This window comes from Chaetodon trifascialis, chromosome 15 (genome assembly GCF_039877785.1).
Source record: "Chaetodon trifascialis isolate fChaTrf1 chromosome 15, fChaTrf1.hap1, whole genome shotgun sequence".
Taxonomy (NCBI): Eukaryota; Metazoa; Chordata; class Actinopteri; order Chaetodontiformes; family Chaetodontidae; genus Chaetodon; species Chaetodon trifascialis.
Genome location: NC_092070.1, coordinates 18,218,621 through 18,245,152, shown reverse-complemented (window position 1 = coordinate 18,245,152; position 26,532 = coordinate 18,218,621). Strand labels below are relative to the sequence as shown.

The 26,532-nt window shown below is 40.8% G+C and overlaps 2 protein-coding genes across 2 annotated transcripts; both read left to right on the top strand.

The window, feature by feature from the left end:
- Positions 1-139: 139 nt before the first annotated feature.
- On the top strand, positions 140-11,152 carry LOC139342901 (myosin heavy chain, fast skeletal muscle-like). The gene is made up of 40 exons (XM_070980196.1): positions 140-190; positions 317-539; positions 695-838; positions 1,015-1,171; positions 1,326-1,353; positions 1,432-1,546; positions 1,684-1,776; positions 1,863-1,926; positions 2,049-2,147; positions 2,239-2,342; positions 2,424-2,562; positions 2,666-2,784; positions 2,904-3,053; positions 3,137-3,307; positions 3,406-3,712; positions 4,012-4,088; positions 4,177-4,264; positions 4,362-4,479; positions 4,597-4,720; positions 4,809-4,945; positions 5,066-5,321; positions 5,758-6,000; positions 6,090-6,266; positions 6,369-6,514; positions 6,631-6,721; positions 6,826-7,215; positions 7,395-7,521; positions 7,606-7,724; positions 7,887-8,083; positions 8,187-8,370; positions 8,448-8,613; positions 8,704-8,828; positions 9,133-9,441; positions 9,526-9,729; positions 9,818-9,943; positions 10,050-10,220; positions 10,360-10,464; positions 10,559-10,654; positions 10,755-10,886; positions 11,076-11,152. The coding sequence occupies exons 2-40, from the start codon at positions 336-338 to the stop codon at positions 11,091-11,093; spliced, it is 5,820 nt and encodes a 1,939-aa protein (XP_070836297.1). The 5' UTR covers positions 140-190; positions 317-335; the 3' UTR covers positions 11,094-11,152.
- Positions 11,153-14,259: 3,107 nt separating this feature from the next.
- Positions 14,260-24,945, top strand: LOC139342904 (myosin heavy chain, fast skeletal muscle). The gene is made up of 41 exons (XM_070980198.1): positions 14,260-14,317; positions 14,412-14,634; positions 14,887-15,030; positions 15,122-15,278; positions 15,380-15,407; positions 15,496-15,607; positions 15,690-15,782; positions 15,864-15,927; positions 16,039-16,137; positions 16,229-16,332; positions 16,416-16,554; positions 16,652-16,770; positions 16,888-17,037; positions 17,121-17,291; positions 17,390-17,696; positions 17,853-17,857; positions 18,009-18,080; positions 18,169-18,256; positions 18,354-18,471; positions 18,589-18,712; positions 18,816-18,952; positions 19,206-19,461; positions 19,544-19,786; positions 19,876-20,052; positions 20,233-20,378; positions 20,495-20,585; positions 20,679-21,068; positions 21,205-21,331; positions 21,415-21,533; positions 21,653-21,849; positions 21,939-22,122; positions 22,216-22,381; positions 22,592-22,716; positions 22,855-23,163; positions 23,247-23,450; positions 23,542-23,667; positions 23,771-23,941; positions 24,062-24,166; positions 24,278-24,373; positions 24,496-24,627; positions 24,877-24,945. Exons 2-41 carry the CDS (start codon positions 14,431-14,433, stop codon positions 24,892-24,894), a joined length of 5,817 nt encoding a protein of 1,938 aa, XP_070836299.1. The 5' UTR covers positions 14,260-14,317; positions 14,412-14,430; the 3' UTR covers positions 24,895-24,945.
- The last annotated feature ends 1,587 nt before the right edge of the window (positions 24,946-26,532 follow it).

Genomic DNA, 26,532 nt, shown 5'->3' with positions numbered 1-26,532 from the left:
AATAAAAGCTTAGGGAGTCATCAAAAGTTTGCTAAAATTCATGTTGTATTATTGCTGCTTACTGTTTGAAGCACTACACATTGGAAAATATTTATGTCCTCTTCAATAATCATCTTCAGTGATCATTTCTTTCTTTAATAGCATTCTGAGACAACAACAGATCTGTGCCACTGAGTTGGGATAAACTGAGGTAAGACAAGTCCACAATAACAAAACCACTATAATATTGAGATACAGACACTACCACAATCATTTATTAAACTATATAATAATGAAGTATATTCAAAGTGCTTCAAATTCCTTCACATCTTTTCAGTCCTCAATAAAGTGCCACCATGAGCACTGACGCTGAGATGCAGCAGTATGGGCCTGCGGCCATATACCTCCGCAAGCCCGAGAAGGAGAGGATTGAGGCTCAGAACACTCCTTTTGATGCCAAAACAGCCTACTTTGTGACTGATCCTGATGAAATGTACCTCAAGGGTAAACTCACCAAAAGAGAGGGTGGCAAAGCCACAGTTGAGACACTTAGTGGAAAGGTATGTGAATGATTGCTTTCTTTGAAAAGCCTGTGAACAGTGAAATAGGATGATATCCATTGCATAAAATATTATTTCAAATACTGTAAAACTGGACAATTCACTGCCTGTCTTTTATAATTTCTATTTATTCTTTTTGTGTATTTCCAAATCAGACTGTCACTGTAAAAGAGGATGACATCCATCCAATGAATCCTCCAAAGTTTGATAAGATTGAGGACATGGCCATGATGACCCACCTCAATGAGCCTTGTGTGCTGTATAACCTCAAAGAGCGTTTTGCATCATGGATGATCTACGTGAGTGTTGTGAATGGTTTCTTTTGTCTACAGCCACTATCTGAATGAAGGTCAGATTGAAATTATGCACATGTCAAATGTAGAAGCAATGAAGTTTAGAGTGAATTCAATGAGTCTGTACAATGTATCTAAGTGTATCCCAATGGTAACTATATTTTTGCTCTCTGCTATTACAGACTTACTCTGGCCTGTTCTGTGTCGTCGTGAACCCCTACAAGTGGCTTCCTGTGTACAATGCTGAGGTTGTTGTAGCATACAGAGGGAAGAAGAGAGTTGAGGCTCCACCCCACATCTTCTCCATCTCTGATAATGCTTATCAGTTCATGCTCACTGGTAAGATATTTTATTTTGAGAGGAGGCCACTTGAATTTGTCTTTGAATTACATATCAAATAAGACAGAACAGAAATATCATCTGAAATATGATTGTGTTTTAATCATTTACCCAATGGTATTGTTTGAGACATTAAAGCATCTGCTCATTTCAGATCGTGAGAACCAGTCTATTCTTATCACGTAAGTAATATACAAATAACTGAATAACGTTGTAGCTCACTGACAAATGTGACTCAAAATATCTTTCTTTCCCCCCAGTGGAGAATCCGGTGCTGGAAAGACTGTCAACACCAAGCGTGTCATCCAGTACTTTGCAACAATTGCAGTGGCTGGAGCTGGCAAGAAAGCGGAGCCAGTAGCTGGAAAAATGCAGGTATAAATGGCTGTGTTTAATGTAAAAAGTTAGTAGAGAATTGTCTGTTGTTGTTGTTATTGTTGTTGTTGTTGTTGTTGTTGTTGTTGTTGTTGTTGTTTATAATCTACAAATGAATTTGAATATCTTGTTACAAGGGGTCACTGGAAGATCAAATCATTGCAGCCAACCCTCTGCTGGAAGCTTATGGTAATGCCAAGACTGTGAGGAATGACAACTCGTCTCGTTTTGTAAGTGCTGAAAGTGCTAAAAATAAACATCATCTGTTTTGAGCTGCATATGAAGAGTCCAGCTAACTTATATTTTATATGTTTAGGGTAAATTCATCAGAATTCACTTTGGAACCACTGGTAAATTGGCCTCAGCTGACATTGAAACATGTAAGTCATTTTCAAAATTTTACTCAGTCACCCTTTTTTATTTTTACACAATGATGATGTTTGTTGCCACTGTATGATTCCATACATGCACATTTAATTTGACCATGATATGTTGTTCTTAGATCTGCTGGAGAAGTCCCGTGTCACCTTCCAGTTGTCTGCTGAGAGGAGCTACCATATCTTCTATCAGCTGATGACTGGCCACAAGCCTGAGCTCCTTGGTAAGTTAATAGATGGTTGAGCTTAAAAATCTAACCATTCTAGAAACAATATCACATGAAAATCTCATGTATTGTCTTCCTGGTCTTTCAGAGGCTCTTCTGATCACCACCAACCCCTATGACTACCCAATGATCAGTCAGGGTGAAATCACTGTCAAAAGCATCAATGATGTGGAGGAGTTCATTGCAACAGATGTAAGATCACACTTCACTGATTTTTAAGTGACAAATCAAAGTTTTGAAAATATTTATAAACGTATTTCCTGTGTAATGCAGACCGCCATTGACATCTTGGGCTTCAGCGGTGAGGAGAAATTGGGCATCTACAAGCTGACTGGAGCTGTGATGCATCATGGTAACATGAAATTCAAGCAGAAGCAGCGTGAGGAGCAGGCTGAACCTGATGGCACTGAGGGTAATTGTGAACACAATACATTCTCATCATGCAAGTTTTGCGGTGTATAAAATAAAACACAAGTTAATGTGTATTAAGTACTTCTTGTGTTTCTCTCCATCAGTCGCTGATAAAATCGCCTACCTCATGGGCCTGAACTCAGCTGATATGCTGAAAGCTCTGTGCTACCCAAGAGTCAAGGTCGGAAATGAGATGGTGACCAAAGGTCAGACCGTGCCACAGGTAAAAAATACGTGAAAACGTGATGATTTTTGAAAAAAAGAAAATAGGGAGAGAAAATTGTATTTTGGTATGAAAATATTACTCTAGAGAAATACCCACTCTAAAATCCTTATCTCTAGGTCAACAATGCTGTCAGTGCTCTGTGCAAGTCCGTCTATGAGAAAATGTTCTTGTGGATGGTCATCCGTATCAATGAGATGTTGGACACCAAACAGCCAAGACAGTTCTTCATTGGAGTGTTGGACATTGCTGGATTTGAGATCTTTGATGTAAGTTGTTAAAAGATATCTGAGCAGTTTCAAATTCAACCTTATTTTGCCATTAAATTAGCAACACTTTTCCGTAATTACAGTTCAACAGCTTGGAGCAACTCTGCATCAACTTCACCAATGAGAAACTGCAACAGTTCTTCAACCACCACATGTTTGTTCTGGAGCAAGAGGAGTACAAGAAAGAAGGCATTGATTGGGAGTTCATTGACTTTGGTATGGACTTGGCTGCCTGCATTGAGCTTATCGAGAAGGCAAGTAACCAATCTGGTGGACGTGATATCTTGAGTTATGTGAAAATGTTTGCTTCCTGAGTTTCATTTTTGAACATCTAATCTAATTTCCCCATCAGCCAATGGGCATCTTCTCCATCCTTGAAGAGGAGTGCATGTTCCCCAAGGCCTCTGACACAACGTTCAAGAATAAGCTGCATGATCAGCATCTTGGCAAGACCAAGGGCTTTGAGAAACCAAAGCCTGGAAAGGGCAAGGCTGAAGCTCACTTCTCCCTGGTTCACTATGCTGGTACAGTGGACTACAATATCAGTGGCTGGTTGGACAAGAACAAGGACCCCCTGAATGACTCAGTTGTTCAGCTCTACCAGAAGTCTTCAAACAAGCTGCTGGCTCTGCTATATGCAACCCATGCTGGTGCTGAGGGTAAGAAATTAGAATGAGTATTCAGAAACTCTGTGTATCCAGAACAGACACATTGACCCTGCTTAACAATTTTCTACAATGAAGATAGCAATGTTATTGCTTCGCTATCTTTATTAGCTATTGGTGGCTTGTCAGAAAGGACAGTTTGTGATGTTATGGGAGATGCAGTAAGTTTATAGTGGTGAGTCTACTACTACTCTGTGGTAATATCGTCATGAGAATTGAAAAAACAAATCCATAATCCACTCCAGTGTTATTTATTCAGTGCCATTGATTAAATTTAATATTTTGCAAACCAGAGGCTTCTGGTGGTGGCAAGAAAGGTGGTGGCAAGAAGAAGGGTGGTTCCTTCCAGACTGTGTCCGCTCTTTTCAGAGTACGTATTTTTTCATATCTTTGGATAGCAATTAATAACTTGATCTCAAAAAAGTGATGACCTATTATCTTATGATGCTGATCCACAGGAGAACTTGGGCAAGCTGATGACCAACTTGAGGAGCACTCACCCTCATTTTGTCAGATGCCTGATTCCCAATGAATCAAAGACCCCAGGTAAGAGGTTGTGTGATTGGTTGACCTAATGTAATGCACTACACCATGAATAACATGGTCATGTAAAGAAATGTTTCAATAAGTGTGCAATTTGCAGGTCTGATGGAGAACTTCTTGGTCATCCACCAACTGAGGTGTAACGGTGTGCTGGAAGGCATCAGAATCTGCAGAAAGGGCTTCCCCAGCAGAATCCTCTACGGTGACTTCAAGCAGAGGTGACTGCAGTTGTCATTATAAGCAAGCCAACCTGATTTCAGTAGAGGTACTGTGATGCTAAACACCAGGAGAGGATGGAAGATACATTTAAGCAACAATGCTTTTTTCTCATGTAGATACAAAGTATTGAACGCCAGCGTCATCCCTGAGGGACAGTTCATTGACAACAAGAAAGCTTCAGAGAAGCTGCTGGGCTCCATTGATGTGGACCACACTCAGTACAAGTTTGGACACACAAAGGTCCGCCCTTACAGAAATATTAGCAAAGTTAGTGGTCCTGTTGAATCCATTTAAGCTGAATACTAATTTCCCTCACTTGACAACATAGGTTTTCTTCAAAGCTGGTCTGCTGGGTACCCTGGAGGAGATGAGAGATGAGAAGCTGGCTGAGCTGGTGACCATGACTCAGGCTCTCTGCAGAGGATATGTCATGAGGAAGGAGTTTGTCAAGATGATGGAGAGGAGGTAGTATTCTCATACTGAACTGTTCTGACCAACAATGTCCAGATATTATATTGTATTCATCCACAGTTTCAGAAAACATATTGCAGTAAAAGTGATGTTTTGTTTATATTTATTTTATAGAGAATCCATCTTCACCATCCAGTACAACGTCCGCTCATTCATGAATGTGAAGAACTGGCCATGGCTGAAACTGTACTTCAAGATCAAGCCTCTTCTGAAGAGTGCTGAGACTGAGAAGGAACTGCAGCAGATGAAGGAGAACTATGACAAGATGCAATCAGACCTGGCTGCTGCCCTGGCCAAGAAGAAGGAACTGGAGGAGAAGATGGTTTCCCTGCTGCAGGAAAAGAATGACCTGCAACTCCAAGTTGCTGCTGTGAGTAGGAAATAAAAGGACACGTGATTCTATGACATATACACTTCACTGATGGAACACTATTGCTCACATTCAGATATAGAGGTGATATAAGAGACCGAATGCCTTCACTATATTTAAAAACCAATGAATTTTAACACTGTTAGGAAAGTTGTGAAGTTTATGTACAAACATTTTTGTACAAATTTACTCACATAAATTGATTATTTGGTAACTTTGACTGAAGAGAAATCCATCAGATCTATGGAAATACAGGAAGACCAAATGTAATTTATGTATTATGTGCATGTTTTACCAAGCCCATCTGCAAATTTATTCTACTATATAAAAAAATAATCATATTATAGCTTTATTGAATGCTAAGTAATACACTGATATTCTCATGGATAAAATAAAATGCAGTATGCTAACTATCATATGTATATAAAAAATACAGGAAACTGAGAACCTCTCTGATGCTGAGGAAAGGTGTGAAGGGCTCATCAAGAGCAAGATACAGCTCGAGGCCAAACTCAAAGAGACCACTGAGAGACTAGAGGATGAAGAGGAAATCAATGCTGAGCTGACGGCCAAGAAGAGGAAGCTGGAGGACGAATGCTCTGAGCTGAAGAAAGATATTGATGATTTGGAGCTCACCTTGGCTAAAGTGGAGAAAGAGAAACATGCCACAGAAAACAAGGTTCAAATGATGTTAAACCTCCATTCTTTCAAACTTAGACTCCGTGCATACAAAGGGATGACAATAACAAACCTTTCACATAATTTTAGGTGAAAAACCTGACAGAGGAGATGGCATCTCAAGATGAGGCCATTGCCAAGTTAACCAAGGAGAAGAAAGCCCTCCAAGAGGCCCACCAGCAAACACTTGATGATCTCCAGGCAGAGGAGGACAAAGTCAACACTCTGACCAAAGCCAAGACAAAGCTGGAACAGCAAGTGGACGATGTGAGAAAACAGTTGTTTTTACTCTCTGTGGAATTATTTGGTATTCTTGTTATTGATGCTCTGACTTCCTTAAATCAACTATCATTAACTCTCATGTGATAGCTTGAAGGATCACTGGAGCAAGAGAAGAAGCTCCGCATGGACCTTGAGAGAGCAAAGAGGAAGCTTGAAGGAGACCTGAAACTGGCCCAGGAATCCATCATGGATCTGGAGAATGATAAACAGCAATCTGATGAGAAAATCAAGAAGTAAGTTTTTGGGTTGTTTGAGGTTCAATCAATCAACTGTCTTTTCAGCATTTCAAACATTATACTCCAACATCAGTGTAAACTGTGACTTAAACCTTCTTTGTATCCTCATCAAGGAAAGACTTTGAGATCAGCCAGCTCCTGAGCAAGATTGAGGATGAACAGTCTCTTGGTGCTCAGCTTCAGAAGAAGATCAAGGAACTCCAGGTGACATATTCAACATATATGATCAGATTAATGAAAATCAGACTCAATAAATGAAAAACAACACCTAACATTCCAATTAATAAACCTTCTATGATCAAATCTAGGCTCGTATTGAGGAGCTGGAAGAAGAGATTGAGGCTGAGAGGGCTGCTCGTGCTAAGGTTGAGAAGCAGAGGGCTGACCTCTCCAGGGAGCTTGAGGAGATCAGTGAGAGGCTTGAGGAAGCTGGTGGAGCAACAGCTGCTCAGATTGAGATGAACAAGAAGCGTGAGGCTGAGTTCCAGAAGCTGCGTCGTGATCTTGAAGAGTCAACCCTGCAGCATGAATCTACTGCATCAGCTCTCCGCAAGAAGCAGGCTGATAGTGTCGCTGAGCTGGGAGAGCAGATCGACAACCTCCAGCGTGTCAAGCAGAAGCTGGAGAAGGAGAAGAGCGAGTACAAGATGGAGATTGACGACCTCTCCAGTAACATGGAGGCTGTTGCTAAGGCTAAGGTGAGTGGGTTGTTTACAAGTTAGGGTTTTAGCTCTCTATCTTTTAGTTTGAAGATAGTATAGTATTAGTAGGTTAGAATAACACCAAGAATGGTCATACAATAAAATGGTCAATTGAAAAGCAGTCAGTGTTTGCGTTGCCTAAATACATGTTTTCAAAGCACATTTATTTTTGATAGGGCAACTTAGAGAAAATGTGCAGAACTCTTGAGGACCAGCTGAGTGAACTCAAAGCCAAAAATGATGAGAATGTTCGCCAGCTGAATGACATTAATGCACAGAAGGCCAGACTGCAGACAGAGAATGGTGAGTAATCAGTCACCAGTAAAGAAAAGCACACTGCGGGTACGTTCATCATTTCAACAGTCATTTATACATTCTGTCATTCAGGTGAGTTTTCTCGCCAGCTTGAGGAGAAGGAAGCTCTTGTTTCCCAGCTCACCAGGGGCAAGCAGGCTTTCACTCAGCAGATTGAGGAACTGAAGAGGCACGTTGAGGAGGAAGTGAAGGTATTGCAAGAATTATATTCTCCACAAAATATAGAATAATATAAATAAAAACAATAATAAAGCAAACATCTTGTGCAAGTTACCAGTATTTTTTTTATGGTACCTGAAGTCCCAATTTACAATGTATGTAGGTCAATAAAGGTCTCTTGTCATTCTCAACAGGCCAAGAATGCCCTGGCCCATTCTGTGCAATCATCCCGCCATGATTGTGATCTGCTCAGAGAGCAGTTTGAGGAGGAGCAGGAGGCCAAGGCTGAGCTGCAGAGAGGAATGTCAAAGGCCAACAGTGAGGTGGCTCAATGGAGAACCAAATATGAGACTGATGCAATTCAGCGCACTGAGGAGCTGGAGGAGGCCAAGTACATAAAATCTTTCTATTGTTTCACGAATTAAATCAATTTTGATATATTGTCATGCAGGTAACTTTGCAAGCAAACATAAATCCTTGCTTGTTCACTACAGGAAAAAGCTTGCCCAGCGTCTTCAGGATGCTGAGGAATCCATTGAGGCTGTGAACTCAAAGTGTGCCTCCTTGGAGAAGACCAAGCAGAGGCTGCAGGGTGAGGTGGAGGACCTCATGATTGATGTGGAGAGAGCTAATGCTCTGGCTGCCAACCTTGACAAGAAGCAGAGGAACTTTGATAAGGTACAGAAATGTTACAAAGAAAGCAAAACATGTTTTATTCAAATGAAACATTTTTTTACTCATCTGTATTTTTCTAGGTCCTGGCAGAATGGAAACAGAAGTATGAGGAGGGCCAGGCTGAGCTGGAAGGAGCTCAGAAGGAGGCTCGCTCTCTCAGCACTGAACTGTTCAAGATGAAGAACTCTTATGAGGAGGCTCTGGATCATCTGGAGACCATAAAGAGAGAGAACAAGAACCTGCAACGTATGTGAACTTTTATTCTCACGGTAAATAGAAAAAATAATTCTGACTTAAAAGTGTAATTTGTTTTGTTTTGCATTGTGTGTCCTGTAGAGGAGATCTCAGATCTGACTGAACAGATTGGTGAGACTGGAAAGACTATCCATGAGCTGGAGAAAGGCAAGAAGACTGTGGAGACTGAGAAGGCTGAAATTCAGTCAGCACTGGAGGAAGCTGAGGTACAGCAACATCAGGAACTGACAGAGAGTCATAAAAAACATCCATCCAAAAATCATTACGATGACAAAAGCTGTTGATGTAACACTTTTTCCTGCCACTGATCTTCAAAATTTATTTGGTTGGGCACATTGATGTGTCACTAAAACTATGCTGATAATCTGATGAGAAATTTCATGAAAAAGGCTGATGGGAAAGGGGTCATTTTTAGCTTTCATTATATCACTTCCAATGTGAAAATATGTTGACAGGGACTCTTGTATAAGTTATTAACGCTTCTAATCTACTTGTTTGAATTACATCAAGGGTACACTGGAGCATGAGGAGGCCAAGATTCTCCGTGTTCAGCTTGAGCTCAACCAGATCAAAGGTGAGGTTGACAGGAAGCTGGCAGAGAAAGACGAGGAGATGGAGCAGATCAAGAGGAACAGCCAGAGGGTGATTGACTCCATGCAGAGCACTCTGGATGCTGAAGTCAGGAGCAGGAATGATGCCCTGAGAGTCAAGAAGAAGATGGAGGGAGACCTGAATGAGATGGAGATTCAGCTGAGCCATGCCAACAGGCAGGCTGCTGAGGCCCAGAAACAGCTGAGGAATGTCCAGGGACAGCTCAAGGTGAGTTTTGTGTGATTGCTGAATGATTAAAACAAATTGAGACAAAAGAAAGCTAAGACTAACTCTTCATTCTAATGTTGTCAGGATGCCCAACTGCACCTTGATGATGCTATCAGAGGACAGGAGGACATGAAGGAGCAGGTTGCCATGGTGGAGCGTAGAAACGGCCTGATGCTGGCTGAGATTGAGGAGCTGAGAGTTGCCCTGGAGCAGACAGAGAGAGGACGCAAAGTGGCTGAGCAGGAGTTGGTTGATGCCAGCGAGCGTGTCGGACTGCTTCATTCTCAGGTTTGTTTTTCTTCATTCACAATGGATTCTCATTTTGAAAATATATTATAATTATCATATTAAAAAATGGCATTTCTTTAACATTCAGAACACCAGCCTTATGAACACCAAGAAGAAGCTGGAGGCTGACCTGGTCCAGGTTCAGGGTGAAGTGGATGATGCTGTTCAGGAAGCAAGAAACGCTGAGGATAAAGCCAAAAAAGCTATCACTGATGTGAGTCTTCTTTTTTATGTAAAATGTTACTCCACCAAATACTTGTTCACACTTGACCATTAATGTCAAGACTTAAAATTCTAATTCAAACTGCCCATCATGCCAGGCTGCCATGATGGCTGAAGAGCTGAAGAAGGAGCAGGACACCAGTGCTCACTTGGAGAGGATGAAGAAGAACCTGGAGGTCACAGTCAAGGACCTGCAGCATCGTCTGGATGAGGCTGAGAACCTCGCCATGAAGGGTGGCAAGAAGCAGCTCCAGAAACTGGAGTCCAGGGTATGGACTGTATATATTATTAGTATATATTATTATTATATGTTATTTTAGTCATTGTGTGGGATAAAATCTACTTTTATTACTTCCTACTAAAGTTTCTGTGCATAATGCTGATATATTATTTATCATCACGTTCCAGGTGCGTGAGCTGGAGTCTGAAGTTGAAGCAGAGCAGAGACGTGGAGCTGATGCTGTGAAAGGAGTCCGCAAATATGAGAGGAAAGTGAAGGAGCTGACATACCAGGTAATTCCTATGAAAAAAAAACAAAAAAACAATCTACCTTTCTCTTTAATTGTCTATTTTTCATCACTTTTTGTATAATCCTGTATTTGTGTAGACTGAGGAGGACAAGAAGAATGTGACCAGACTTCAGGATCTGGTGGACAAGCTGCAGCTCAAAGTCAAGTCTTACAAGAGACAGGCTGAGGAGGCTGTGAGTCAACTACATAATGTGATATCAAATACATTTGATTTAATATTAACAATTTATATATAATATATATACATATAATATAACTCCAAACTCTTCACAGGAGGAGCAGACCAACACTCACATGTCCAGGCTCAGGAAGGTCCAGCATGAGCTGGAGGAAGCTCAGGAACGCGCTGACATTGCTGAGTCTCAGGTCAACAAGCTGAGAGCCAAGAGCCGTGAGGCTGGAAAGGTATCAAAAAATCACAAGATCAATTGTGCTGACATGACAGTAAAATGATTTGATGCTGTGTAAGTCAATGTCACATCTTATTTGCTACTTGAATTTCCATATGAAAAGTAAAATTTGCTTACTCTGTAACTTGAATTGTTTAATTTGACATTTTGCAATTCTAATTGATTTCCATCTCTTTTTTTTCAGTCTGACTCTGCAGAGTAAGTGTCATCATCCAGTTAAGGGCTCTCAACAGAGTTCATAAAATATGACCTAATGTTTGGGGGCTCTTTTCAATAAAGATGACAATTATCACTATCCTGAATCCCTTTATTTCCTTTTTGACGAGTAATTTATTTGTTTGACGGGTGAAATTAGCCCAAAACTTAGCAAAGCAATTTGCCATGCTGAAATATATTGTGGTACAATACTGGCAGCACTTTATTATCATAGCATACAAGCATACAAGTGGATCCCTTAGGTTTGCAATTTGGTATGAGAATAATACTGGTGCTACTAATAATAAAATTATTATTATTATAATGCATTACTTTTAATTTCCTTGGAATGGCACTGCTTTTGAAAGCTTAATTCTTCCAAGATTTGCATAGCTTAAGAAAGTCTAAAATGGTCAAAACACCAAGCAATACTTATTCAGTATACACAACAGTCTTATTATCAGACCAACTTGGGTTGGTTTGACAATGAAGTTGCTCTGTATATGACCAGCATTGCTCAAGTTTTGACCTCTTAAGACTTTTCCTTCTCCTTCATGCACATCGGAAATAGGTGAAGTTGTGCCAGAAATCACTAATCTGCTTCTGTGGTTTGAGAAAGTGAGGAAGGGCAGCCGACTTGAAGTGAAAAGGGGAGCCGAAGGGTGAAGCAGACTCTTGTCTCACTGTACCCCCTAAGACAGACTGATAAGACCTTTGGCCACTAAGCATTATGAGTTGTCTGGGGTTCGGTTCAGTTATCGATCAGTTTAATTCTGTTTCTTGGTGAAAACACAATTTCTTTGTGTTTGCATTGTGTCTCCTGGAAGAAATGGAACCTTGACTTGGCATCTTTGAGCAGAATTCAATTCAATTCAATTTTATTCATGTAGCGCCAAATCACATCAGAGGTTATCTCAGGACACTTTCCACATAGAGCTGGTACAAATCAAACTCTTTCATCGACAGAGACCCAACAATTCCCTCATGAGCAAGCACTTCGCTACAGTGGCAAGGAAAAAATTTTTAACCTTTTAACACAGAATGAGGTCTCTGGTGAATTTCTGTCCATGGCAGAATCCCATATGTCAAAGGGAAAACATAACTCATGGGTCCAAGTAATGATCACCTTCTGTGGGTTAGTTGCTCTGTTTGTAACCATTGTAATCTCTTCACACACAGAGACACAAACTAACATTGTTGCACCAGTGCATATAGCACAACATACTGCATGTCAATTCTTCCATTTATAAAGAATCATTTTGAAGAGATGAGCTAATGCAATCGGTATCAGGACCCAAGAAGCTATAAAGAGTGGTGGGAAATGTTTGTGTTGCTCACTTTGGCATTTTAAGTCCTCACGCCATCTGTTCAAACCATTATGTGTCCCAAGAGCCATTTCAAAAGAAGTCAACATAGGTTAAAAAAAAAGAAAAAGAAAACTGTTCATCCACTTCCAAATTAAGTGTTTATATGTTAATATATATATATATGTTTTCTGTCGTTTGCCAATTTGACATAGAAATGCCATAATACACAACATAATACAAGACCTAACATTTGACAGGGCACTACAGTTCTTCAACAGGGATCATCCCCTTAGTATCAAATGTAGCAGCTGGATGAAGTTCATTTTGTCTAGTGTGGAACTTATTTTGGGCCTGATCTCAAATGAGTTGCCAACTGTTTTCATGCCCATTTAAGGAGTTTAGTGATGCAGATGATTGAACCTATATGGATAGTACTTCATCTTTAATTTTATTATGGGAATATGAGATTGCCAGTCCTGTAATTGTAGACTACAAAACTGTGTGGGTGTTTCCAAAACTAAGCACTATCCATGCATCTGTCATAGCACATAAAAGGTAATATGATGTAAAACCTATTAATAAGGTGCCTTGATTTTGATTCATAAGATCAAATAGAGCATAAACACAACTATACACTTAATGGTTCGGATATTGAATAGCCTCTAAATCTATTAGAGATTATTTTTATTATTATTCAGTTAATTTGTGCTATGTGTTGACAGCAGTCTCATATTAATGTCATTTAGGGGTAAACTTTAAGAGATCTCAAATGTGCAAGTGTCCTGCAATTGAATACCACTGGAAGACTTTCCAAAACCGGCCCCCAAAGATTTTTACATTTCAAAAAAAGAGTGTTAATGTTCACAGCATGTCTCAACTTCAGTGTCCTTTAAATTAAGAACTATAATGACTGGAATTGTACACAAACCATATTTTTCACTATTGTAAAGAATTATAATTTGGCCATCACTTCCATGCCTGCATTTGGATACAGCAGACCAACATTTTGGGCAGCAAGCTTGTAAGTGATACAATAATCGAGGGCAGTAATGCATAAGGCACCTCCTCCTTCTTTCTCTCTAAATAATTTGACATTCATGTCTCCTTAAGCAGACCCTGAAGCCTGATTTGGTTTACTGGAATGTTTTTATGTTTGAACATCCAACATGTGTCTAAGTGCCTTTCAGCAACTATTTGCTCAGTAGTGCAATTCCTGTTTTGTTACAGTGGAGAGGCTGGTAACATGCCTTGTGAAAGCATTAATTCATATTTTGAATTTAAACACCTGCCTTGTGTTGGTCACATCCAAAGTTGCAATCTAATGAAACCAATTGGTATAACATCACAATGTATTGTTTATTTGTTTTAATTGTAGTCACAAAGAATTATGCATACCATCTCCTTAAACATCACTGCCACAAAATAAGCAAGAGGGTGAAAAGAGGCCATGACCAAACTGAGCGAGAGATTACTGCTGCCCAAGCACTCCCACCCTCTATAAAAGTGGCAGCTCTGGACTTCTGCATGAACTGATAGGCTCCAACACAGGTGAGTGCATTCACTGTCACCTCAGTTTGTGCTCTTATTTATCAGTCAGTAATTCCTTATGCACATATTGTCCACAATTCTTTCTCTGAGTTCCCTTGGTAGTAGCTTTGAGTGGACTTTATTCTAAAACAATACATTTTTAAAAAGTTCCTTCCAAAACACACCCACACCTATCTCATCACATACATTGTAAATGAGCATTAAGAGCAACACTATGTTTCTTTGGTTGTGAGGGCAGTTGAGGGGATGTGAGAGCATTGAACTTTGATAAGTCAGCTCAAAACTGACCCAAACATGTTCATGTTTTATCATTTTTATAGCATCTTGGGACTGCACCAGAGACTGCACCACTCATTCTCTTTCAGAATAAGCTCAGGTAAAAGATGAAATCTCTACCATCAGCTGGATAGAAGACCAGCACTATAGCATGTTTATATGTTAACACAATCATGGATTCGTCATCTTTTCAGTCTCCACTGAAGTGCCACCATGAGTACAGACGCGGAGATGGAGGCCTATGGCCCTGCGGCCGTCTACCTCCGGAAGCCAGAGAAGGAGAGGATTGAGGCACAAACCGCTCCTTTTGATGCCAAATCGGCCTTTTTTGTGGTTGATGCTGATGAGATGTATGTCAAGGGTAAACTCACCAAGAGAGAGGGTGGCAAAGCCACAGTTGAAACAGATGGTGGAAAGGTACGTGATTCATTATTTTACATTTTTCAGCAAAAATACCCAGTTGAGTTTCATCTAAGACCCCTTCCAAAATTAGGAGATAGTGTCAACATTTTATTAAAAGGATATCTTGTCAAGCATTAAGTGAACTATTTGTTTAGCACTGTATTTCAAATTCAAACTGACACCATAAACAACAATGGCATCAGTCTGATGAACACTTCATATGAAATGATTTCAAAGTAAACATGATTTACTGTATTAACTCTGCAGACAGTCACTGTAAAAGAGGATGACATCCATCCCAGGAACCCTCCAAAGTATGACAAAATTGAGGACATGGCCATGATGACCCACCTCAATGAGCCTTGCGTGTTGTATAACCTCAAAGAGCGTTATGCATCATGGATGATCTACGTAAGTTTCCATTTTACTAATTCAACGAGTCTGTACAATGTATGTAAGTGTATCCCAGTGGTAACTATATTTATGCTCTCTGCTATTACAGACCTACTCTGGGTTGTTTTGTGTTGTCGTGAATCCATACAAGTGGCTTCCTGTATATGATGCTACATGTGTGGCAGCATACAGAGGCAAGAAGAGGATTGAGGCTCCACCCCACATCTTCTCCATCTCTGACAATGCCTATCAGTTCATGCTCACTGGTAAGACCAATGTTACTAATGTAGAAGCAAACGCTTACTGAGGGAACGCTTAAGGGAGGGAGTGCTTTAACTCATGCGAGGCATTTTTGTTTGGATTTCAGATCGTGAGAACCAGTCTGTTCTGATTACGTGAGTATAAAACAACCTGTTGTGCTCAATCTTAAGATACTTGATACGAATGAAGCAGAATCTTAAAAATGTGTCTCTTATACCCCAGTGGAGAATCCGGTGCCGGAAAGACTGTCAACACCAAGCGTGTCATCCAGTACTTTGCAACAATTGCAGCTATTGGATCGAAGAAGGCTGAGCCAACACCTGGCAAAATGCAGGTAAAATTGTTATTTAGAATAAAGCTGTCAGAAGAAAGGTTTTTAAACGTACAACTTATGTAACCCAATTCTTCTCTTGCAGGGCTCCCTTGAGGACCAGATTGTTGCAGCCAACCCTCTGCTGGAGGCCTATGGTAATGCCAAGACTGTGAGGAACGACAACTCCTCTCGTTTTGTAAGTAAAAGAGGAAATATCTTGAGACATTTTTGTTGCTAAATTACAAAAACCGATGTTATCAATGATCTGGCTGTCTAGGGTAAATTCATCAGGATCCACTTTGGCTCTACTGGCAAGCTGGCTTCAGCTGATATTGAAACATGTAAGTTTCGAGTATGGTGTGAGTTAAAAATAAATGTGGTCTCTGATAAAGTAATACATGATAATATAATACAGTAATCTCACAGTTTTCAGTTAAATTTGTTATTCTTAGATCTGCTGGAGAAGTCCCGTGTCACCTTCCAGTTGTCTGCTGAGAGGAGCTACCATATCTTCTATCAGCTGATGACTGGTCACAGGCCTGAGCTCCTTGGTATGTGATTGTATACATTTGAAATAGAAATGTAAACAATATCAGAAGAAAACATGGAACAATTCTTTGTATTTCTATTGTCCTCCTGTAGAGGCTCTTCTGATCACCACCAACCCCTATGACTACCCAATGATCAGTCAGGGTGAAATTACTGTCAAAAGCATCAATGATGTGGAGGAGTTTGATGCAACAGATGTAAGACAACCATTTACTTATGCAGCTCCTATATAGGAGAAAATGTTTCACATCCTTATAACTTTGCTTCATTCACATTGCAGAGCGCTATTGACATCTTGGGTTTCACTGCTGAGGAGAAATTGGGCATCTACAAGCTGACTGGAGCTGTGATGCATCATGGTAACATGAAATTCAAGCAGAAGCAGCGCGAGGAGCAGGCTGAACCTGATGGCACTGAGGGTAATTGCTAAGACAATACATTCTCATCATGTAAGGTTTCTGTGTGTAAAATACTAGTTAATATGTATTTCATGCTTCTTGTTTTTCTCTCCACCAGTGGCTGATAAAATCGCCTACCTCCTGGGCCTGAACTCAGCCGATATGCTGAAAGCTCTGTGCTACCCAAGAGTCAAGGTCGGAAATGAGATGGTGACCAAAGGTCAGACCGTGCCACAGGTAAAAAATACAAGTGAAAACATGGTGTTTGGAAAAAGAGGAAATAGGGAGAAAAATTGCATTTGGTCTGAAAATATTACTCTTGAGAAATACTCACTCTAAAATCTTTATCTCTAGGTCAACAATGCTGTCAGTGCTCTGTGCAAGTCTATCTATGAGAAAATGTTCTTGTGGATGGTCATCCGTATCAATGAGATGCTGGACACAAAGCAGCCAAGACAGTTCTTCATTGGAGTGTTGGACATTGCTGGATTTGAGATCTTTGATGTAAGTTGTTGAAAGATATCTGAGCAGTTTCAAATCCAACCTTATTTTGCCATGAAATTAGCAACATTTTTCCGTAATTACAGTTCAACAGCTTGGAGCAACTCTGCATCAACTTCACCAATGAGAAACTGCAACAGTTCTTCAACCACCACATGTTTGTTCTGGAGCAAGAGGAGTACAAGAAAGAAGGCATTCAGTGGGAGTTCATCGACTTTGGTATGGACTTGGCTGCCTGCATTGAGCTTATCGAGAAGGTAAGTAACCAATCTGGTGGACGTGATATCTTGATTCATGCTTAAATGTTTGCTTCCTGCGTTTCATTTTTGAACATCTAATCTAATTTCCCCATCAGCCAATGGGCATCTTCTCCATCCTTGAAGAGGAGTGCATGTTCCCCAAGGCCTCTGACACAACTTTCAAGAACAAGCTGCATGATCAGCATCTTGGCAAGACCAAGGCCTTTGAGAAACCAAAGCCCGCAAAGGGCAAGGCTGAGGCTCACTTCTCCCTGGTTCACTATGCTGGTACAGTGGACTACAATATCACTGGCTGGCTGGACAAGAACAAGGACCCCCTGAATGACTCAGTTGTTCAGCTCTACCAGAAGTCTTCAAACAAGCTGCTGGCCTTCCTGTATGCAGCCCATGCTGGTGCTGAGGGTAAGAAATTAGAATGAGCATTCAGAAATTCTGTGTATCCAGAACAGATGTTTCAAGCAACTATTGTTTACGATTGAAGATAGCAATTTATTGCTTCGTTATCTTTATTAACTATTGGCAACTGATCAGAAAGGACAGTTTGTGATGTTATGGGAGATGCAGTAAGTTTATAGTGGCAAGTCAGGCTAGTAGTAGGATGCTCATAACTGCTCTGGTAATATAGTCATGTGAATTGGAAAAACAAATCCATAATCCACTCCATTGTTATTTATTCAGTGCCATTGATTAAATTTAATATTTTGCAAACCAGAGGCTGGTGGTGGCAAGAAGGGTGGTGGCAAGAAGAAGGGTGGTTCCTTCCAGACTGTGTCCGCTCTTTTCAGGGTACGTATTTTTTCATATCTTTGGATAACAATTAAAAACTTGATCTCAAAAAAGTGATGACCTATTATCTTATGATGCTGATCCACAGGAGAACTTGGGCAAGCTGATGACCAACTTGAGGAGCACTCACCCTCATTTTGTCAGATGCCTGATTCCCAATGAATCAAAGACCCCAGGTAAGAGGTTGTGTGATTGGTTGACCTAATGTAATGCACTACGCCATGAATAACATGGTCATGTAAAGAAATGTTTCAATAAGTGTGCAATTTGCAGGTCTGATGGAGAACTTCTTGGTCATCCACCAACTGAGGTGTAACGGTGTGTTGGAAGGCATCAGAATCTGCAGAAAGGGCTTCCCCAGCAGAATCCTCTACGGTGACTTCAAGCAGAGGTGACTGCAGTTGTCATTATAAGCAAGCCAACCTGATTTCATCAGAAGTACTGTGATGCTAAACACCAGGAGAAGATGGGAGATACATTTAAGCAACAATGCTATTTTCTCATGTAGATACAAAGTATTGAACGCCAGCGTCATCCCTGAGGGACAGTTCATTGACAACAAGAAAGCTTCAGAGAAGCTGCTGGGCTCCATTGATGTGGACCACACTCAGTACAAGTTTGGACACACAAAGGTCCACCCTTGTAGACTACATGGTTTCAGTAGTTGTTCTTTTGTGTGCATGTGTGTTAAAGGTTGTTTTTTTTTTTTGTTGTTGTTGTCCTGAAACACCACAGGTGTTTTTCAAAGCTGGTCTGCTGGGTACCCTGGAGGAGATGAGAGATGAGAAACTGGCTACGCTGGTGACCATGACTCAGGCTCTCTGCAGAGGATATGTCATGAGGAAGGAGTTTGTCAAGATGATGGAGAGGAGGTAGTATTCTCATACTGAACTGTTCTGACAAATAATGTCCAGATATCATATTGTATTCCTCCACAGTTTGTCATGTTAAGATGACAGAGAGGAGGTGCGATTTTAAAATAATATATAAAAAGAAATAATATACTGAATTGTCATGTCTATACTTATGACATCCATATATCAAAGGTTGTGGTTTAATCGATGCAGTAAAAGTTCCACAAAACAACAAAGTCACAAAATGATACTTTCTTTTTATCTTTTATAGAGAATCTATCTATTCCATCCAGTACAACATTCGCTCATTCATGAATGTGAAGAACTGGCCATGGCTGAAATTGTACTTCAAGATCAAGCCTCTTCTGAAGAGTGCTGAGACTGAGAAGGAGCTGCAGCAGATGAAGGAGAACTATGATAAAATGCAATCAGACCTGGCTGCTGCCCTGGCCAAGAAGAAGGAACTGGAGGAGAAGATGGTTTCCCTGCTGCAGGAAAAGAATGACCTTCAACTCCAAGTGGCTGCTGTAAGTAAAACCAAACCAAAGAATCTTTAAAATCTTTTTTAAAAGAACACACTCATTATTTTCTCATTATAATGTACGATAGGAAGTTGAGAACCTCTCTGATGCTGAGGAAAGGTGTGAAGGGCTCATCAAGAGCAAGATACAGCTCGAGGCCAAACTCAAAGAGACGACTGAGAGACTAGAGGATGAAGAGGAAGTCAATGCTGAGCTGACGGCCAAGAAGAGGAAGCTGGAGGACGAATGCTCTGAGCTGAAGAAAGATATTGATGACTTGGAGCTCACCTTGGCTAAAGTGGAGAAAGAGAAACATGCCACAGAAAACAAGGTTCAAATGATGTTAAACCTCCATTCTTTCAAACTTAGACTCCGTGCATACAAAGGGATGACAATAACAAACCTTTCACATCATTTTAGGTGAAAAACCTGACAGAGGAGATGGCATCTCAAGATGAGGCCATTGCCAAGTTAACCAAGGAGAAGAAAGCCCTCCAAGAGGCCCACCAGCAAACACTTGATGACCTCCAGGCAGAGGAGGACAAAGTCAACACTCTGACCAAAGCCAAGACAAAGCTGGAACAGCAAGTGGACGATGTGAGAAAAGAGTTGTTTTGATAGTGTGTTTCTATTGCCATGTAGCTTGTGTTTTAAATGGCCTTCCATGATCTAGATTCAAAACAATATATATTGTGAACATTTCAACATTATCGCTTGGCACTAATGCTCTGTCTTTTAAATGCCTCAAATCAACTGTCTTTAACTCTCATGTAATAGCTTGAAGGATCACTGGAGCAAGAGAAGAAGCTCCGCATGGACCTTGAGAGAGCAAAGAGGAAGCTTGAAGGAGACCTGAAACTGGCCCAGGAATCCATCATGGATCTGGAGAATGATAAACAGCAATCTGATGAGAAAATCAAGAAGTAAGTTTTTGGGTTGTTTGAGGTTCAATCAATCAATTGTCTTTTCAGCATTTCAAACATTATACCCCAACATCAGTTTTAACTGTGACTTAAACCTTCTTTGTATCCTCATCAAGGAAAGACTTTGAGATCAGCCAGCTCCTGAGCAAGATCGAGGATGAACAATCTCTTGGTGCTCAGCTTCAGAAGAAGATCAAAGAACTCCAGGTAATATACTGTATTTCACGAGTCATCAAGTCAGTGAATCAGAAACATGTTCAAGTTAATAGGCCTTCCTGATATTACTATCATCAAATCTAGGCTCGTATTGAGGAGCTGGAGGAAGAGATTGAGGCTGAGAGGGCTGCTCGTGCCAAGGTGGAGAAGCAGAGGGCTGACCTCTCCAGGGAGCTCGAGGAGATCAGTGAGAGGCTTGAGGAAGCTGGTGGAGCGACAGCTGCTCAGATTGAGATGAACAAGAAGCGTGAGGCTGAGTTCCAGAAGCTGCGTCGTGATCTTGAAGAGTCAACCCTGCAGCATGAATCTACTGCATCAGCTCTGCGCAAGAAGCAGGCTGACAGTGTTGCTGAGCTGGGAGAGCAGATCGACAACCTCCAGCGTGTCAAGCAGAAGTTGGAGAAGGAGAAGAGCGAGTACAAGATGGAGATTGATGACCTCTCCAGTAACATGGAGGCTGTTGCTAAGGCTAAGGTGAGAGGGTTGTTCATTTGTGTGCGATTTTCCCTTCATTATGCTAAAAACATGAGATGTAACCAATAAAACTGGCAGTAGCTTCAACTTTAGAAAATACCCAATAATAAAAATACATAATTTTTGGTGTTTACAGGGCAACTTGGAGAAAATGTGCAGAACTCTTGAGGACCAGCTGAGTGAGCTCAAAGCCAAAAATGATGAGAATGTTCGCCAGCTGAATGACATTAATGCACAGAAGGCCAGACTGCAGACAGAGAATGGTGAGTCATCTGTTTCAAAAACTAGCCATGGACACCAGTAATGACCATCTTGAGAAATAATACTTTTACATTCTGTCATTCAGGTGAGTTTTCTCGCCAGCTTGAGGAGAAGGAAGCTCTTGTTTCCCAGCTCACCAGGGGCAAGCAGGCTTTCACTCAGCAGATTGAGGAGTTGAAGAGGCACGTTGAGGAGGAAGTGAAGGTATGAAAAGTTGATCAGGATATGAATCAGCTTGCCTCTCTCTCTCTCATTTTACTTACCCTTAAACATGCATTAGGTTGGTTAAAATGTCCGTCTGATATGGACTGTGTGCTCTTCAGGCCAAGAACGCCCTGGCCCATTCTGTTCAGTCAGCCCGCCATGATTGTGATCTGCTCAGAGAGCAGTTTGAGGAGGAGCAGGAGGCCAAGGCTGAGCTACAGAGAGGAATGTCAAAGGCCAACAGTGAGGTGGCTCAGTGGAGAACCAAATATGAAACTGATGCTATCCAGCGCACTGAGGAGCTGGAGGAGGCCAAGTACATAACCTTTTCTACTTTCCATAAATAAATCAAATTTTGCTTTCTTCTTGTACAATTAAACACAAGCAAATTCTTCTTCACTACAGGAAAAAGCTTGCTCAACGTCTTCAGGATGCTGAGGAGTCCATTGAGGCTGTGAACTCCAAGTGCGCCTCTTTGGAGAAGACCAAGCAGAGGCTGCAGGGTGAGGTGGAGGACCTCATGATTGATGTGGAGAGAGCTAATGCTCTGGCTGCCAACCTTGACAAGAAGCAGAGGAACTTTGATAAGGTAAAGGGTCAAATTGGTGATCAAAACCAGATTTATCGCAAGGCACACACTCTTATAATTAATTAACCATTCAATTAATCTATACAATTGTAGGTCCTGGCAGAATGGAAACAGAAGTATGAGGAGGGCCAGGCTGAGCTGGAAGGAGCTCAGAAGGAGGCTCGCTCTCTCAGCACTGAACTGTTCAAGATGAAGAACTCTTACGAGGAGGCTCTGGATCATCTGGAGACCATGAAGAGAGAGAACAAGAACCTGCAGCGTATGTCAATCTCACCAAAATTAAGCATGCAACTTGTGTCCATTCTTTTCTGAGCCTCACAAGAGTATTTTATGAACCTCTCTTATATGAATGTGAATGAATGAATTCACAATGTGTTTTTGCACAAACAACATTCACATTTCAGGAGCCACTCATGTCGCTATCAGAATTTGAATTTATCCTTGGGTTGTCTACTCTGAATTCTTTTAGAGGAGATATCAGACCTGACTGAACAGATTGGTGAGACTGGAAAGAGCATCCATGAGCTGGAGAAATCCAAGAAGACTGTTGAGACTGAGAAGGCTGAAATTCAGTCAGCACTGGAGGAAGCTGAGGTAAAAATGTGATTACAATATTGGACCACTTATATAGTAAAATTCATAGTTCAAATGTAACTATATATTAAATATGATTTTAAATCTACAAAAAGTAACTAGGTAAGTAAGTAACAGTTATGTTTGTGACTTTTTAAGGGTACACTGGAGCATGAAGAGGCCAAGATTCTCCGTGTTCAGCTTGAGCTTAACCAGATCAAAGGTGAGGTTGACAGGAAGCTGGCAGAGAAAGACGAGGAGATGGAGCAGATCAAGAGGAACAGCCAGAGGGTGATTGACTCCATGCAGAGCACTCTGGATGCTGAGGTCAGGAGCAGGAATGATGCCCTGAGAGTCAAGAAGAAGATGGAGGGAGACCTGAATGAGATGGAGATTCAGCTGAGCCATGCCAACAGGCAGGCTGCTGAGGCCCAGAAACAGCTGAGGAATGTCCAGGGACAGCTCAAGGTGAGTTTTGTGTGATTGCCAAATGATTCAAAAAATTGAGACAAAAGAAAGCTAAGACTAACTCTTCATTCTAATGTTGTCAGGATGCCCAACTGCACCTTGATGATGCTATCAGAGGACAGGAGGACATGAAGGAGCAGGCTGCCATGGTGGAGCGCAGAAACGGCCTGATGCTGGCTGAGATTGAGGAGCTGAGAGCCGCTCTGGAGCAGACAGAGAGAGGACGCAAAGTGGCTGAGCAGGAGTTGGTTGATGCTAGCGAGCGTGTCGGACTGCTTCATTCTCAGGTTTGCTTTCCTTCATTCACAAAAATTGTATCCCATCAAAGATGTGAGACACATATCCACAAACCATTGTCCTATCTTGATCAATATTTAGAACACCAGCCTTATGAACACCAAAAAGAAGTTGGAGGCTGACCTGGTCCAGGTTCAGGGTGAAGTGGATGATGCTGTTCAGGAAGCAAGAAACGCTGAAGATAAAGCCAAAAAAGCTATCACTGATGTGAGTCTTCTTTTTTATGCAAAATGTTACTCCACCAAGTACCTCATGCTCGACCATTAATGTCAAGACTTAAAACTCTAATTCAAACTGTCCATCATGTCAGGCTGCCATGATGGCTGAAGAGCTGAAGAAGGAGCAGGACACCAGTGCTCACCTGGAGAGGATGAAGAAGAACCTGGAGGTCACAGTCAAGGACCTGCAGCACCGTCTGGATGAGGCTGAGAACCTCGCCATGAAGGGTGGCAAGAAGCAGCTCCAGAAACTGGAGTCCAGGGTATGGACTGCATATACTTTAATTGATGATAATATATGCGGTTGCACTTTCAATGAGATCATTAATTCAGTCTTTCTCAGTACTTACAGTTCTGATTAATTATTTATCATCACATTTCAGGTGCGTGAGCTGGAGTCTGAAGTTGAAGCAGAGCAGAGACGTGGAGCTGATGCTGTGAAAGGAGTCCGCAAATATGAGAGGAGAGTGAAGGAGCTGACATACCAGGTGATAATATCATTTATTTAATGAAAAACTAAAATAATTTCTTAACGTCGTGATTCTCTGAAGTCTTACTCTGAAGTATACTTCATTGATAACCATTCTTAATATGTACAGACTGAGGAGGACAAGAAGAATGTGACCAGACTTCAGGATCTGGTGGACAAGCTGCAGCTCAAAGTCAAGTCTTACAAGAGACAGGCTGAGGAGGCTGTGAGTCAAATGTTTTGTGATTTAATATATGGGATGGCAGTACAAATTAATAATGACATGAACTATAGTAATAACATGGAATACTTAAAAACACAATATACTCTAACTCCAACCCCTAACAGGAGGAGCAGGCCAACACTCACATGTCCAGGCTGAGAAAGGTCCAGCATGAGCTGGAGGAGGCTCAGGAGCGCGCTGACATTGCTGAGTCTCAGGTCAACAAGCTGAGAGTCAAGAGCCGTGATGCTGGAAAGGTAATAATTAATATGATCATATTTCATGGAAAATTACTATGTGGGCACTTTAGCTTAATGAGATTGTTTAATTTCAACCATAAACTAAATGTGTGCTTTATATCATTAGTTATTTACTTTGCATAGCTGGAGTAGGGGCTTTAATATGGTAAATTCACACATAAAATTTACTTTCATAAACACATGAGATAGATAGCTTAGATATTTAGAATACATGATGAATAATTATATTTTACTCTTTATTTTCAGGCCGAGAGTGCTGAATAAGAGACAACATCCTTTTGAAGCCCTTTGACAGAGTGCATAAAATATGACCTAACTGTTGAATTGTCTTCTCATAATGTCAATAAACAGTATCTTCATGAATTAATCAAATGTGGGCTGTTTTGTTTCGTCTCATTTCATCTATATGTAAAAGACACGCAATGTTCAAGTCAGCTAACTTGGCTGGAATGTGTGTGGTTGGTATACACTGTTGATCTGGTTAGCTGGGTGGAGAGCTCTTGCAGATGACTGGACCATTGTTTTGTGATGTCTAGCACCATCAAAAACATTTTTACACACTTGGTAATTGTACCCTCACTAAATCTAAATCTGATACGATATACCATGGGGAAATGTTTTATTACAAATTAGTGTGCTTATATGGAGTTGTACATGATAATAAAGATAATAAATTATCTTTATAAAAATACAGACATCTCTGTGCAGTTTTCCATTTTATAGTGAAAATACCAGTTGTGCAATCTATAGCTAATTTCGGAGCAACAGACAGCCTCTTAGTATCTGAACACCTGTACCACCTCATTTGAGTTCAATTGCAAAAAACAGACAATAGCTGTTCTTAAAATGAATGAACCAACACAAATTTGATTGATATTCCTTGGATGGAACCCCAAAAAAAACATGATTTAGGAAAATAAATAAAAACAGAGGTATCTGTTTTGGCAAATGAACCCTTTATATTTACTCTGGAAGTTGTTGCCTTCAGAGTCCTCTGCCCACTGACACATGAAGCCAGACTTTTAGATGCCTTTCTATTTTTGATCATGCATCACTACATTACCCAAAATGAAAATGTGAGCAGTCATCAAATAAATAACACAGGCCCCTTACAAAATCTGATATCTCCCTCAGAGCACATCTCATACCCATATTAAGAGTGTTAAACATAGAGATTCAAAAGCTGACAAAGTTGTATTTTAATACAACCAGTCAGCAGTTGAAGTGCACAAACACTTCACAGAACATCCTTTTTTGGCAGTTTGTATATTGTTCTGTGCTTTGATAAAAGTGAATACACTGAATTCAGAAAGTCTGAACTATTTTGAGTCTCATTTAAACTGGTTTGACGACCAATCCATCATATACAACATATCATAAGCATTATTATATACATGGCAACTGAGAACTTCAGCATTCGGTGGATTGAATATTTTTAAATTGCTTGGTTTTCTAAGTAGAATGTGATCGGTTCATATAGAGTTTCATACATCAACATTTAACTGATATTTTGCGTTGTGTCCTCCATTTACTACAGACTCATCTTAAATGTGTCCCTACAGTAAATTTCAGTGCTTACAATGTATGTTGGGATACAGCTAACACTTTCGGCCAAAATGAAAATAAGCATATTGCAAGGAAAGGCATTATGAGAAGTGTTTTCTCAAACACACAGGCTAAAACAAGGCTGCTCATCTAAGGTTCTGAAAAGTTGACATTTTGGAGATACATTGTTTTCACCGGACACCCAAAATTTGTAAATCTGCCTACACGCGTGAAGTGTTCTACATTTTCGGTCTTATTTTGACTAAGGGCAAAAAGCACTGGCAACCATACAGCTTTTGTGAGCCATGCTGGGGTGCTTTGAAAGAACCATGTGGTTTTAGGTCTCACGTTACACCC